General features: G+C 40.5%; 1 protein-coding gene across 4 annotated transcripts in view; it reads right to left on the bottom strand.

The window, feature by feature from the left end:
- LOC148038136 (histone-lysine N-methyltransferase) overlaps positions 1 to 15046 on the bottom strand; it is a 48826-nt gene that overhangs the window by 16091 nt on the left and 17689 nt on the right. For 3 of the 4 annotated variants that reach the window (XM_087669357.1, XM_087669365.1, XM_087669340.1), the window contains exon 2: positions 13379 to 13467. In XM_087669357.1, the coding sequence (XP_087525483.1) occupies positions 13379 to 13467 (89 nt within the window). The remainder of the gene's footprint in view (positions 1 to 13378; positions 13468 to 15046) is intronic. The other variant, XM_087669349.1, reaches the window with a different exon arrangement.

The following is a 15046-nucleotide window of genomic DNA, read 5'->3' on the forward strand; positions in this document are numbered from 1 at the left end:
TACAAATTCCTCTCTGCACCGTGGAGAAGACAACTCTCATAAGCCACAACTCGGCTATCTTGCATTAGAACAGCCCCAATGCTATTTCCAAAAACATTACAATGAACCACAAATGATCTTCTTAGATCGGGCAACACAAGTACAGGATCTGAAGTCATCTTCCCTTTAACTTTTCAAATGCTAAAATTTTGACTACTGTCCATCTCAATGGCACATTTTTCTTCTACAAAGCATGCAATGGAGATGCAATTTCAGCAAACGTGTATACATACTTCTTATAATAGGAACATAAATCCAAGAAGTTGTGTATCTCATGTATATTCTTCAATGTTGGCCATGAGCATATTGCCTCAACTTTTGCAAGGTTTATACGAAAACCATCAACCGATATAATTTGCCCCAAAACATGGATTTCATGCAAAAAGAATTCATTTTTCTTGTCATTAATGACCAACCTATGCTTACGCGGCTCATTGAGCAAAATGTCCAAATGCTTTCTATGTTGTCTCATTTTTTAAATAAACGATCATGTCATCAAAAAAGTACCCACAAATCCTCTATGTGGCTTGAAGATGCGATCCATCATTCGGTTAGAACCAACTGGAACATTCGTAAGTCCAAAAGACATAATAAGAAACTCATATAATCTAAAAGATGTCCTAAAAGCTGCCTTAGGCACATCCTCTACTCTAATGCATATTTGATGATACCCACTTTTCAAATCTATACGGCTGAATATAGCTGCCCCTTGCAATCTATCCATAACATCATCGATCTAAGGGATCAAGAACCAATTCTTTATCATGATTTTATTCAAAGCGCAATATTCAATACGCATATGCCATGAACCAACTTTTTTCTGCACCAAAAGCATTGGAGAACAAAATGGTGAAGAATTGGAATGAATCAGCTCCTTCTCTAACAACTCATTTGGCTCATAATCTTCTCATACTAAAGTGCACCAACTCTGTAGGGTGGCTTGTTAGGTGGCCTACATCCAAGGATAAGATCTATGCCATGATCTTTAGGCCATTCAAGTGGTAGCTACCCTATAAGTGACTTGAGAGAAGCAATCAACATACATTTTCACAAATGAGATGCGATCCTTCTCTAACTTGGCATATTCTCAACATGCTCATTATCAACTATCCTTAGTAAAAACCTAGTACATTGAAATGTGACTTTGCATTACTTTTGAAATAGCAACGACTGAAACAACAGGGACAAAGTTCCCTTTCAACTTTACATCAAGTGTATGGGTCTTGCTCTTATGCTGAATATTGATCACTTTGGCATGTGAATCAATCACCCTGCATGCATATGATGGCACCATAGTATACCAAGCAAGACGTCACAACCCTCAAGTGGAGCAATAAAGAACTCTTTGTTGTCCACGTATCCTTGAATATGTAATTGAAGCTTTCCAATAAGCTGTGTGACAATTTTAGGCAGCCAACATATATAATTTTCCACTTGCTCGTGAAGGGGTATCGAACGATAACAAGTTACGAGCAGCAATACCTCTCAAAACTTCTTATTGTATTTCTCTAAATTCTCGCATTCCTTTGCATCAAGCTTATTCTTAGCTATCGTGATGTCCGCCTAAAAACTACTTGTCAACCAATTCGATGCAAACATTTGCTTGAATTGTACCCGTGTTGATGGTGCTCTTCCTTGCATTAAGAGCATGGACCACTGTTGCAAAGCATTCCCCTTCAAGAAAGTGGCTACCTTCCGAACCTTAGAGGATTCAATGAAGTTTCCCCTTCAATAGGCTACATCAAACTTTTAAATGAAAGTCAAAGCTTTCAGACTATCTTGTGCATCAATGAAGGACTCAAACTTCACTCCTTTTCCACCCTCATCATAGTCTTTTAAGTTTTTTTTGCATAAACAACACATATTCCTTGAGCCCCATAAGCATTTGGGGGTGCAAATTCAAAACTCTTTTTTCTTTGCAATTGTTCTTTCTTTGCACTTATCCTTGTATTCATCATAAAAGTTCCTTTGAGCTTACGCCTTTTGTAAAACTCTTTTGAAACTTGAAAATTAGAAAGCTTTGATTTGAGTATGAAACTTGTATTCTAAGTTTTAGCTTCTAAGCACCTAGGCTCTAAGGTCCCCCTCCCCTCTATTGACGCGACATTTCCGTTGCCCCCTTCTCAAAATTTGATGTTTTTGTTTCTCCATGTCCCCCCAAATCAAATGGGATGGGCTAGCATCTAAAATCCTTGACAATTCATTGAATTTCAGCTGTTGATTTTGGTGTACAGTGTCTCTATTTGCTAGCACAAATCCCAAGGTGGTTGTTAAATCCTAATTTATGCATAAAATCAGGATCGTAGAATTCTCACTCCATCCATCAAACCTGATTGAGAACACCTTCAATTGTCTCGTTTGTCATTATTTTCTGCCCATTTACTCAATTTCCTTTTAGGATAGTGCTGAATTGCTTTGCCATGGCGGAACTTACCATAATCGTACAGTAGTTTGTGAGTAAATTGCAATATCCTCTCTTATACAATGGTTATATCCAAATTCCCTACCATTCTTGGGGAAAACCATATGCAAAAGCATGATGTATCACATGCAACATAAACAGTCTCATCTCCTTTGTTGTCCATTTCAACATCTTCGCATTCAATTGCAAAGTATCACATGCTTTTCCATTAGCCATCTTGTTGAGGGCTACCTCCAATGTTTCTAAAGTGAACAGAGCACTAAATGGCTGCGTATGTACATTACATCAGGGAATAGGCTAGAAAAGATGAGAGAATGTTGAGATGAGAGAGAAATCAAAGTTTCCTCATGCGAAATGCTTCCCATCTGCTTGCTCCAACCAGTTAATACAATGGCCTGTTGCTTGGAAGCATAAAACCTATTGTCGCCTGCATTAAATGCTTCTACCTACTGTCCTTAATGCCATAAATACTGTCACCTAGTTTTAGAGATCTCTTGCCAGCTATCGCCTGCAATCAAAGACCTCTTACAAGTCCTAAAAATTTATCAGTAGCAACTTCTCTCTCATAGCCAACCAATGAACCGAATAAGACTCTCCAACCCCCAAACAACCTTCTCTACCATTGCATGGGCACTTTTGCTAAGTGGCAACCTTCTAATCTCATTTTCCAACAATTTTCAACCAATTATTTAATTTTTATAATTAATTAATTCTGAAAATTAGTTTCAAGTTTTTGACCTTGCCCAAAATTGAAAATGCCCATCCACAATTTAATTGGCTAGGCCATTTGCAACCCTAAGTGGTCCTAGATTGGCATTAATTAATTAATTAATGCCCAGTCCCTAGTATCACCACTGACACTTATTGGCCAATTAACTATCCTAGGACCAAAACTAACACCAACTAACATCCAAAACCCAACTAGCATAACTTATCACAAATTTTGCCTTTGACGCCCATTGCTTTCCCAAGGTCCTTCGCATGTTACCATGAAATAACTGCCATGTGCATGACATTTGTCTTACAGCAATCAAGGTTTACATCAAAGATTGACTGATATCTCTTCTTTTGATGGCTCAAACTGTTGGAAAATGCTAAGATTACCTAAGAGATGGCTGAGGGTGAGAGAGAATGTTATAGAGAGAAATTTCAGAGTTTCATCATGAGAAATGCTAAAAAACTACTACCACCCTACTCAAACAGCCATGGAAGCTCACCTATAGCTTAGGACCGCCAAAAAGACTACTGCCCCCTCCTGTATACTATCACATGCACTAGAAGGACCTTGGACTATTGTCACCTGCTCCTGGAGGGCTAGGCCAATTTATATTCCAAGTATCCTTGAGCAGTTATTGACCCTTAAACACATTATTTAATTAAGTAATACCTAGTCTCTAATATCATCACTGACATTAGTGGCCAATAAATTAGTCTAGGCCCAAATCTGATACCGGGTACCACCTAGTACTTGTAAGACATAACTTATTACAACTTTTGTCTTAGCCACACACTACATCCTCGAGACTCGGCCTATTACCATGAAATAATTGCCATGTCCATCACATGTACTAGACAACCTTGCACATTTGATTAATGCCATGTCCCTGTGACAAGCCTTGAAATCCTTGCAATCATCCTCAATTGCACTGTTGTGCCAAAGGAAAAGCATACTGCACTAGAATTTCCATAAGGTATCATAGTCATAACATTGGCCACTGTTGTCCAACCATACCATTTGCCCCAAACCTTGCTAAAAATCTCCAATCAACATACACATTAGATAATACTGAGAATTAGCACAGAACTGTTGCTAGAAACCCATTGGACGCATCCATAACTCATGTCTCTCAACTATTCTAACTTCACAACCGTAGTAAAGAGTATTCTCAGCATAAACCATGGCTGAAACTATCAATGGAATTTACTAATATGCTATTGTCCATGGGACCAGCTGTAAACCATCGAAAACTAAGCATAATCTGATCATAAACTGATCATTTGCTGATCTGAGAGCTAACCACAAATTGCTGCAAATGTGATCCCAAACTAATCACAATCTGATTGCAAAAATTAATCAACAACTAATGCAAAAACTGATGCAAAACTGATCCCAAAAGTGACCATAAACGGTTCTCAAACTGATCAAAAATTGAGTTGAATCTGATCAGAATTTGTCTCAAAACTGAGGCAAAAGCTCATGCCCAACTCTTCATGAACTAATCCCAAATTGATGCAAAAGTATAGTCTCAAAGCCGAGGTAACAACCATACTCATTTGCATGCATCTCATAGTGACTAGTGCACTGAGTAGTGCCCCCATGGCAAACATATTGTCAGCACAATACCTTGGATGCATGTTTAATGCATCCGAGATCCACTACATACGAGAGGTATTCACAACTAGAGGAGTGGAGGTGCCACCTCCCCCTACCTTGAGCATCAGGTACTCTGGATCCCTGCTCTACTAAACCTGACTGAGCTCGAACTGAAGTTAGCTCTAACTAAAAGGCATCTAGGTAAAGTTGCAACCACTGTGGATGGTCTGCAAGTCATCCTCTTGTTGAGCTAAGAAATACATCATCATTTTGATTAGCCACTTAAATAGCCCCAAAACAAGCTTAATTTAATGAAAACCCTAAAACGGAGTGTGGTTCAAGAGAGTTTAATGAAACCCTAATTTGGGAGGGTTCATCCTCATCTATAAATAGACAAGATGTCCCCATTCAGTCCCATCCCTTTTGTGCAGGTTTCTCACCCTTGTGTGCAGATTTCAACCATTAGTCCCCACACATATGGCTGTCCAGCCCCATTGATTGCTACCACACCTTCGTCTACATCTAGCGCTCCTCCACCCACATTGACGACAGTTTCCGATCCTCTTCTGCTTGCGTTTGGAGATGCCACATCTTGGCGACTACATACAGAGCTTTGCGTCAGACTTCCACAACTTGTGGCAGCCTCTCATCATCAGACGACAACTTATTTTCATCAGATGGCTCCTCATTGGCTGCATTTACAGCCTTTGACTATCGCCAAGCCTGTTTCACACTCACTTTGCTTGCGTTTAGATGTTCAACATCAGCTAACACTTGTGTTTATAGCATTCTCTTCTTCCTACACTCCGACTGGTGGTCACAGACTTGGGATCCGTCTCCGATGGACATCACTCTCCGACACACTACTTTGCCCTTGGGCACACTATACACTTACATTCATTTACAACACTCATTCACTTCAAAGTTTTGTTCTTTCTCTCCCTTCTTCTATTTGTGTTTGAGTTTTGAGTTTTGCATTTAGGGTTTGAGTTTTGTTTTTTGTGTCTGTGTTTATCTCCTTGTGCTTTTATCATAGTCGTACACTCTGTGTTTCCTCAGTGCAAACCATAGCAGTGATTCCACAGTCTTCTTCACATGGCATCAGAGTTGATGCTCTTATAAAGAGTATCATGCGGATATTATGGAGTGCTAGTCTTTGCATGAGGCATACAATATGACTTGTAACCGAATCACAATGTCATAGACACCTTCTTCTCATGACCCCATGGTATCTTATTAGGCTTCTCCATCACTGGAGGCCCTAAGGAGTCATTATGGACTCCATGAGAAAGACAACACTCCACATTCACCCTCACCATCACCCTCTATATTTACATCCATACCAAATATTCCAAGTTTCATTAACCTCACAGAGAAGTTTGAGGAGTACCTACGCAACAAGTATGGACCAAAAGATATCATTTCTTCCAGTTTTGCTACTCCTTTTGGACCGGTTAGTGAGGCTAGCCACCTTTCTAATCATGGAGGCAATACAACATTTGGGACGGTTGGCGATCAATCTTCATCATCTTAGCCAAGCCCTATGTCAAGTTCATACAACATTTTTGAGTCGTTCGAATCAAAACCCTCTCCTGTTTCACCTTTTGGTGTGCAAGATCCAGATGGTCAAATGTATGTAAATCTTAATCAAGTGGTTTCAAAAAACAGACATTCATCGTTTGGTATACCTACATCTTCTGTTTCATTTGAGCAAGTCAATTACTCTTCTTCTCTCCCTCCCATTCCACGCTCTTCTCTTGAAGCCATATCACACTCATTTCACAACCTCGGCTTACATTCCATATCCACCTCTACCACACTGGGAGTTGGACCTTCTATCTCCGCTCCTAGCACATTCTCATTCTCTATTCCATATTCACACTTCCCTACCACTTCACATCAAGGTGCCTCATTAGGGGATATCCCACCTCTTAACATTGTCACCTACCATTTCCCACAAGCCCCTCCACAATATGGGTCACCATGACCTCTCAAATGCAAGGACCCTCTAATACAATTCCCTCTACCTTTCCTCCTACAGGCACATCTTTTTCCACTAGGACGGTTGTGATTGGCTCACTACCCCATGCTACACACACACCATGACCTCTCAAATGCAAGGACTTCCATCGCGTGCTTATGGTGCATCATCACACTTTCTATGGGTCACTCCTATGCAAGGATTTTCATCCTCTACTCCATATGTCCCTATCCCTCCACCATGGGGTACTCATGCGGTGACCATGCCCATGCCTAGTCATCCCATGTAAACATTTGGATTCACATGCATACTTCTCATATGCTTGGTGGGCACTCTGGGACCCATTTCCAAGTGTAATCCTTTCCACCACAATATCCACCCTATCCACCTTATTCGAGCCTACCACTCCTATTGAAATAGCCAAGAATGCCTTCACGAATAAGACTCGTTTTAACAGGTTGAATTTCACCGCTTGATCGAACTTCATGCAACAAGTGTTTGAATCTCAGGGATTTTCGAAACTCGTCGTTGGACCCCCGATTAGCTCACCTTGATCACATCCATCAATGGAGAGCCCGCAATGCCACAACCAATGTTGAGATAATGTAGAGGGTTGCTTTTTGTTCCACTCTCAGTTACAACATTTTCCCCTCGCATCTGAGTGTTGGAGCCATCTCATTGACCGTTATGTGGCTCGAGATCACACTCGACATATCAATCTCGATTTTGAGCTTTAGAACTTTTCCATTAAGGAAAGGGATGATTTGAAAGTCAAGTTGGCTGAATCTCAGTGGTTACTCACCGAGTTTGCTACTACATGTCCCCCAAGTCAGATGACAACTCACATTCTTCTTGAATAAGTTGCCCGACAACCTCCACTCACATCCATTCAAAGGTATGAGGGTTGGCTGCCTCTTCTTCGGAAGGGAAAACCAAAAGTGGCAAGCACTCACAAGATACGAAGTCAAGTCAAAACAAGGGTGACACCACTTTCTCCAACGGAAACAAAGAAACACAACCCCTTTGATAACAAATTCCAAAGAAAAATAGATTTTGCAACCATTGTCCAAAGGGCAAGCCATGTGGATGAGGAGGGGCGCTCCAAGGCCCAGGGTTTACAACCCAAAAATCACAACCGACTAGTACGACTACACAATCTAGTAGCGCTACACCTTCCATTATTACCCCGTCTGCTCCTTCAGTCCCCACAGCTACTTGACATGTGGCACATGGACAACCTCAACAACCATCCTTCTCTACTCCTGAGGGGTTGACCAATTGGTCTAGTAGCACCCATTTCACTTTATGCATTCACATCACATTTGCCGCATCTAGGACTACCACCACCTCGTCACGCGTTTCACTAGCAGTTACCCTCATCTAGGACTACCACCACCTCGTCCCGCGTTTCACTAGCAATTACTTGCTAGTCGGTGTATGCGATGGTGGCCACCCTCTTAGCTTTTTCTCATTGTCGCACTCTTAGAACTTTAGGCTATAGAATTGGGCCCATAGGAGTCTTGTCTTTTTCCCTTTCATTCTTAAGTCTTCCCCTGCATTTACATACCCATAAACATTTGCATTATTACACTTGTTCCTTCAATTAATTTTCCATTTCAATTTTGTTTCGTTTTTTCGAGCATCTTACTACTGACCTCTGTGATTGTAGATCTTACTCTCTTTTGCGAAATTTGTTTTAAGTGCAGGGCTAACAAGCAGGTTTGTCTAGTCCTACTTGGGTTGGAGATATGGGATGTACACCATTCCATTCATGGTTTCATCTTCCTAGGAGTTTTGCTTTTCTACCAACGTAGAGGCTTCCCCTCCCGAGGCGGATCATATAGCATCTCTCTCGATGCTATCATGGTGGTGACTTCTACCTAGCTCTTCCAATTGGGATGCTACTTCTAATCATGGTTCTTGACACTACATAAAGATTGACATTTGGCTCCTCTTCCTCCTTCGGCATCAACATTCAAGGTTGAGAGGGGGTTCCTACTCTTCTTGGTATTCTACAGGTTTCGGCACTTGTCTTCGACATTGCCCTTTCCCCCTTGTTGTACCTTTACCCTTTGCAATGCATGATTTCATCATCTTTATACTAGGGTGCTTGGAAAAGTGAACAATTTTTCCACGAGGGACATTGTCCAAGTGACACCTGCTACATGAGCATTTCACAGCATGTAGCATACTCACTGTGTAGAGCACCACTAGATGGATCCTAAGCTGTTTCCACCGGTGATTTGTCCACCACACCACCATTACTTCATCACCATTCTCTCGTCCTTGACATCCTCGAGTGGATGGATAGCTTGTTTATTTTGTGATGAATTGGACCTAGCCGCCCCTTCTCATTTCCCCGTTTTCTACTGTTATTCAATCGCCCACAACCCTCTCTCCCTTAAAAACAAAAAAAAAAACAAAAAAATCAAAGTTCATTGTAGTTCCATTTGCCTTTGGTAGGCCATTGGGCAATCGACGAGCACCCTTTGTTCGATGTCTTGTTCTCTCTAGGGTGACTACTTGGACTCCCTTGGTAAGATAGCCATCGCCTCTATAGTCTTGGTAGGCCATTGGGCAACCACTCTGCACCCTTTGTCCAATACCCTCGTTGCTTTGGGATGGCACGCCTTGGTGCTGATTAGCCACTTAAACAGCCCCAAAACAAGCTTAATTTAATGAAAACCCTAAAACAAGCCACGGTTCAAGAGAGTTCAATGAAACTCTAAATTGGGAGGATCCATTGCTTATCTATAAATAGACAGACTCCCCCCATTCAATCCCATCCCCTTTTGTTCGGGTTTCTCACCCTTGTGTGCAAATTTCAGCCATCAATCCCCACACACATGGTTTTCTATCCCTCCTCCATCAGCATTGGCAAAAGTTTCTGACCCTCTTCTGCTTGTGTTTAGAGTTGCCACATCTTGACGACCATATACACAGCTTTGCATCAGCATTCCACGGCTTGCGACAACCTCTTCTCATCAGGCAGCTCCTCATTGGCTGTGTTCCTTTGACTGTTGCCAACCCTCTTTCACACTCACTCTACTTGCTTTTAGGTGTTCAACATCGACTGACACTTGTGTTTACAGCATCCTCTTCTTCCTACATTCCGACTCGTAGTCACAGACTTGGGTTCTGTCTCCAATAGACGTCACTCTTCGACACACTGCTCTACCCTTGGGCACACTACACACTCTTACATTCATTTATAGCATTCATTCACTTCAAAGTTGTATTATTTCTCTCCCTTCTTCTATTTGTGTTTGAGTTTCTGTGTTTGAGTTTTGAGTTTTGCGTTTAGGGTTTGAGTTTTGCTTCTATGTCTGAGTTTGTCTCCTTGTGCTTCTGTCATGGTCGTACACTCTATGTTTCCTCAATGCAAACCCTAGCAGTGACTCCACAATCTTCTTCACACCTCTTCCATCCACTTTGCATCTATTGGTAAAACAATGTTGAAGCACATTGCAACACATTCGAGGATGATTGCAAATATTTAAAGGGGGTGATCTGTCATGAGGATATGAAATTTTATTACTTTCCTTGGCATTTGATTAAAAGTTAATCAAATGTGCAACGTGACTTGAGTCTTGCACATGTGAGATGCACATTAATTATTTCATAGTGTGGGACCTAGGGCTCCAAAATATCAATTGGTGCCAAAGGCAAAAGTTGTAATAAGTCATGTCCGTAAGGTACTAGGTGGTATCTAGTGTTACATATAAGCCTAAATCAATTTATTTGCCACTAATGTCAATGGTAATATTAGAGATAAGCATTAATTAATTAATTAATGCCAATCTAAGGGTCAATAACTACTCAAGCATACTTAAGAGACAAACTAATCTAGCTAATTTAATTATTGGTTGCTGAAATTGTTTTTTTAAAGCACTATAACAATTATTAAACTAATTTTCATAATTAATATTCTGAAATTTTATTTAATAAGCTAAAAAATGGGATAAAAAGGTTGCCACTTGGCGGTCATTCTAACCTTGCGCAAGCTAGAACATGCCATTTCCAACCAGCAGGAGACCCTCCAAGAGCTAGAGATATATCCAAAAGAGTCTGCAGTAGTAGATGATAGCACTTTGAGTGCTATTTTAGCCAGGCAACATCAAATTTGAGGTGTTTTAATGGTGGAGACTGTCTAGATAGGGCAGCACTCTAGACAGCTTTCATGACTCTCTAGACTGAGCAGTAGCTGATTTCTTCCATTTTCTCAACATGAAAGTATTAATTTTCTTTCTCTTCAACATTCTCTCTCATTTTGCAGCCATTTCTCAACTCCTCTCATCATCTTTCCAACAGTTTGAATATCAAAGGACGAGATTTCAATCAATTTCTACTATAAACCCTAATTCACAAATAAAAATTAGGGTTTGATAGCCACCTCAAGATACGTGCTCCGAATTTAAGGCCTAGGAATTCAATCCCAGCAATTGAAATTGAAGAATTTCGAGAAGATTGAAGAGGCCGACCAGTCAATTTTAATTTGGGGCTAAATTTGTCCCACAAGGACCAAGGTGAAGGCCAACTCCCCAAGCAAAGCAAGGGGATATTTGGTTTGAAGGCTTTCGGGTCATTACTAACAGCAAGTGGCACTTGGATTAGTAAAGGAGATCAATAAATCTCAACTATACTCCATCCATTTGCAATACAAGATAAAGAAATACCAAAAGGAAGTTTTTGGGCCAACAAGCTGTCCATTGTCCAAAATTTAAGTGGTAAAGTGTGCATTTTCAGTTTAAGAGAATTTTATGCTTGTCGTTGCTAGTGTTAAATCATGTTTTTTACCACTTTCTTTGAGGAGGAAGACTGGTTACAATCGAGGCAGAAAGTATGAGCTGGAGAGTGTGCCGTAGTCCTAACGGGATCTGAATGTAGCAAGGCAGTCTTTATAGGTGTCTTGCTTGTTGTTGCTAGTGTTAAATCATGTTTTTTACCACTTTCTTTGAGGAGGAAGACTGGTTACAATCGAGGCAGAAAGTATGAGCTGGAGAGTGTGCCGTAGTCCTAACGGGATCTGAATGTAGCAAGGCAGTCTCTATAGGTGTCTTGCAGCAACAAATGCAGCTATAGGCAGTTGGATCAGTAAGAAGCAAAAGAGCGAGAAAATCTGAAAACGCAGCATTGAATAGTGTCTACCAGTCAGGGCGGCAGCAATAGAGATCAAAACATAGCCTCCAAGTGGTCCTCCAGGCACCAGGCAGCAGCTGATTAGGCAGAATGCAGCTTGGGGAGTAACGCCAACAGTAGGCAAAGTGTCTGTGCAGCAAATGCAGCTTGCGGAAGGTCACCAACAGCAGATGGAGCCTCTAGAGCAGTAAACACATCCTCCAAACTGATGCCAGGCAGTAAGCGCAAAGTCTCAGCAATGGTGGATAGCTGGCAACAACAGTAGGAGGATAGAACAGCTAGAAGAAGGCTGCAAACAGGCACCAAACGATGGTAGACAGTGTGGGCAACTTCACCTAAGATGTCCTCCATGAATAGGGTGTGGGTAGTAAAGCTCTAGCACCTGCAAACTACGAAAACAAGATTTTACTGAATGGGAGGCCAGCCTGTCTATTTATAGAAAGTCTGGGGCTTCCCAAATTAGGGTTTCCATGTAGAACACTGAAACTCTCCAAGACCGCATTTGTTTAAAATAAAAATTTTGAATTCACTAATTAATTTGAGTTTTGGGGCTGTTTACATCCCCATCCTTGTCCCCCATTGCTTGTGACTATGCCTTGATAGTATGGGAGCACTACATATAAAATGTCACTTTGGTAATCAAGATTGATTATAAATTATTTGGCACTATCTTACAACTACAAGGAAAGCAAATGAGGTGGGCAAGCTGGGAAAATTCCTTATCTATGCTTTATTAAAGCATAGATTATAGTTTAAAAGACTGCATGTCGTTTCAAATGCCTTGTCCTCGATTGAAGTTAAGAGTCATCACCAAGGGATATCATACAGACTTTAAAGTCCAAGCCTAAGTTCTGGTAAACTGAAACAATGGCCTGGAATGGGCAACATCTTTAAGCACATGCACTTCAGGTGTTAAAGGTCTTGCATTGAATGTTGTTTTCAGACAGTCACTTAGGCATGCATGATTCAGCATCAGGTGAACTGTGTACTATTATTAGATAATCCAGTTAAATCAGATCTCAAACTCAGTTTGGAAACGACATGCTGGCCATGTGGCCATTTTTACATCTCATCCCTATCCAATACAAATACAACTATAGAAAAGTAAGTGGTTCACAGGTCCCTTTGACTGTGCAGAAAAAATACTGCAGAGGGGCTCACTGGCCTAGGACATTGGTGCTTTGTGATAAGGTCAAAAGTACCTACATCATATCAATGTAATGTATGGGATTATATCAAAGCATAAAGCTTGCTCTTGAGGGAAGATACATGACATTATGAAAATAAAGGTTCTCTGCACACTGAGGCACTGAAAAAGTTGTTAAAACACTATATAAAGTCTAGACTAAATTTAATCCTGTTAAATCCTTTTATAAAATATGTAACAAAGCCATAGATAACCTTAAAATTTTTATAAATCTGGCTAGAAACAATACAGTAACTGTGGATTAAAATTCATTTGTTTGTTTTGTACAGACAGTACTTTTGGCAGAATAACAGTAGTACAAACCCGCCAAAGGGAACTTTGCCTTAATTGCCTGAGCTCTAGCAGGTGCACAATATTCTCCTGTTCTAGAAAACACAAAGTAAACAAAGGGCATATCAACTGTCAGTACCAAAGTTAAAGTGGCAGTTACAATTTTAAAATATATACCCAATGTAAGCTAAAATGTCACCCTAAAAGTAGTAAGCAGCACTCATCTACTCAATGTTCACATGTATGAGGCCAAAGCTTCAAAACACACACTGACTTGCAATTGAGATGAATGTTATTTCAAGCACTAGGTAAAGCTTCATGTTGAAAAAGAAAATGTACTTACGATGCTACGGCCTTGAGAAAGTAATTGTTCAAGTTATAGGACATAATCCAATGCCCTAACAACTAAGGGGGGGGCGCTGTGGGTTAAAGAAACAAAATCTAAGGCACAACAACTGCCAAATTGTCCTCAAACTGATTCATTACAAAATGTCGAGCCACGGGTATTTATATAGAGCCCTGGAAAAATAAAAGGTACATCAGATATGTTTACTAGGTCCCCCATATCCCCCCAGCCCCCCAATTCTATCCTGTCCTCTGTCCTTTGTGAGTGATAAGTGTGATTGATCGTGCATCAAACCATTTGCATAATTATGTGGTTCTTCCTCTTAGCTACACCATTATGCTGAGAGGTACACAAGGTAATGTGCTGGTGCTAGATCCCCTTCACTTTTTGAAAACCCTGAAAGGATTTTCCAAAATATTCACCTCCCTTGTCAACTATGAGAGCTTTAATGGTTCTCCCAGATTCATTCTCAACCCTATCTGTCAATTATGATAACTTGAATGGTTCCCCCAAATTCATTCTCAGCCTTAACTGTAGAATTTTTAGATACACAGAGTCCATCAGAAAGCTTGATTTAGCGCATTTCATGTATTTTTAAATTAGAGTTGATAACCTTTCAAAGAGACTTTTCATGGATGAAATATGCACTATCGAAGTACAAAGAGAAAGAAAAGTCATTGATGTGGTATTCGGAATTTTCTCTTTTTGAATAGAAACTATATACTTTGAAGCATCAATCATCAGATGCAAAACTAGCTTTCTCCAATGTTGCTGAAACGGCTCTTCAGACAAAGCACACATACTTGATCTTTTGTTCTTCTTTTCTTTGCTCAGCCGCTTCCCGCACTACTCAATATGACGTCCTAGACTGTTGCAATATAGCAATCTCCTTTCTTCTTCATCTTCCCTTGACATTGTTCTCCAAATCGAGTTCATTTTCCTATTCAGTAATTGGAATGCTTGCTCTTTGGCATTTGTTGAGTTGAAGTTGCCTTGGGATGGCAATAGTTTGAGATGGATTTCCCATTGATTTTTCCTAATGATGCTTGTGTTTCAGCTTGTTAATTTCATTATTTACCTTTCTTGAGAAAGACCCATCAACTCTTGGAATGATAATGGAATAGTGCTCCCTCAAAGGGCTGGATTTAGGAAAGTATGAAAGTTACACTAAAGCTTAACGTTCAGGGAGAGAATTTAGAGTATACATAATCATTTCAGTGTCTAGTTCTATTGAAGAAACAGACTGCACAACTACAATTAGGATGTTCACAATGAGGAGTAGGCCATTACGCCTGACTACTCAAACACTGCTATTTTGGCACCTCACA

The sequence above is a fragment of the Lygodium microphyllum genome, chromosome 3, assembly GCF_053477565.2.
Source record: "Lygodium microphyllum isolate KBCC chromosome 3, Lygodium_microphyllum_v1.1.10, whole genome shotgun sequence".
Classification (NCBI taxonomy): Eukaryota; Viridiplantae; Streptophyta; class Polypodiopsida; order Schizaeales; family Lygodiaceae; genus Lygodium; species Lygodium microphyllum.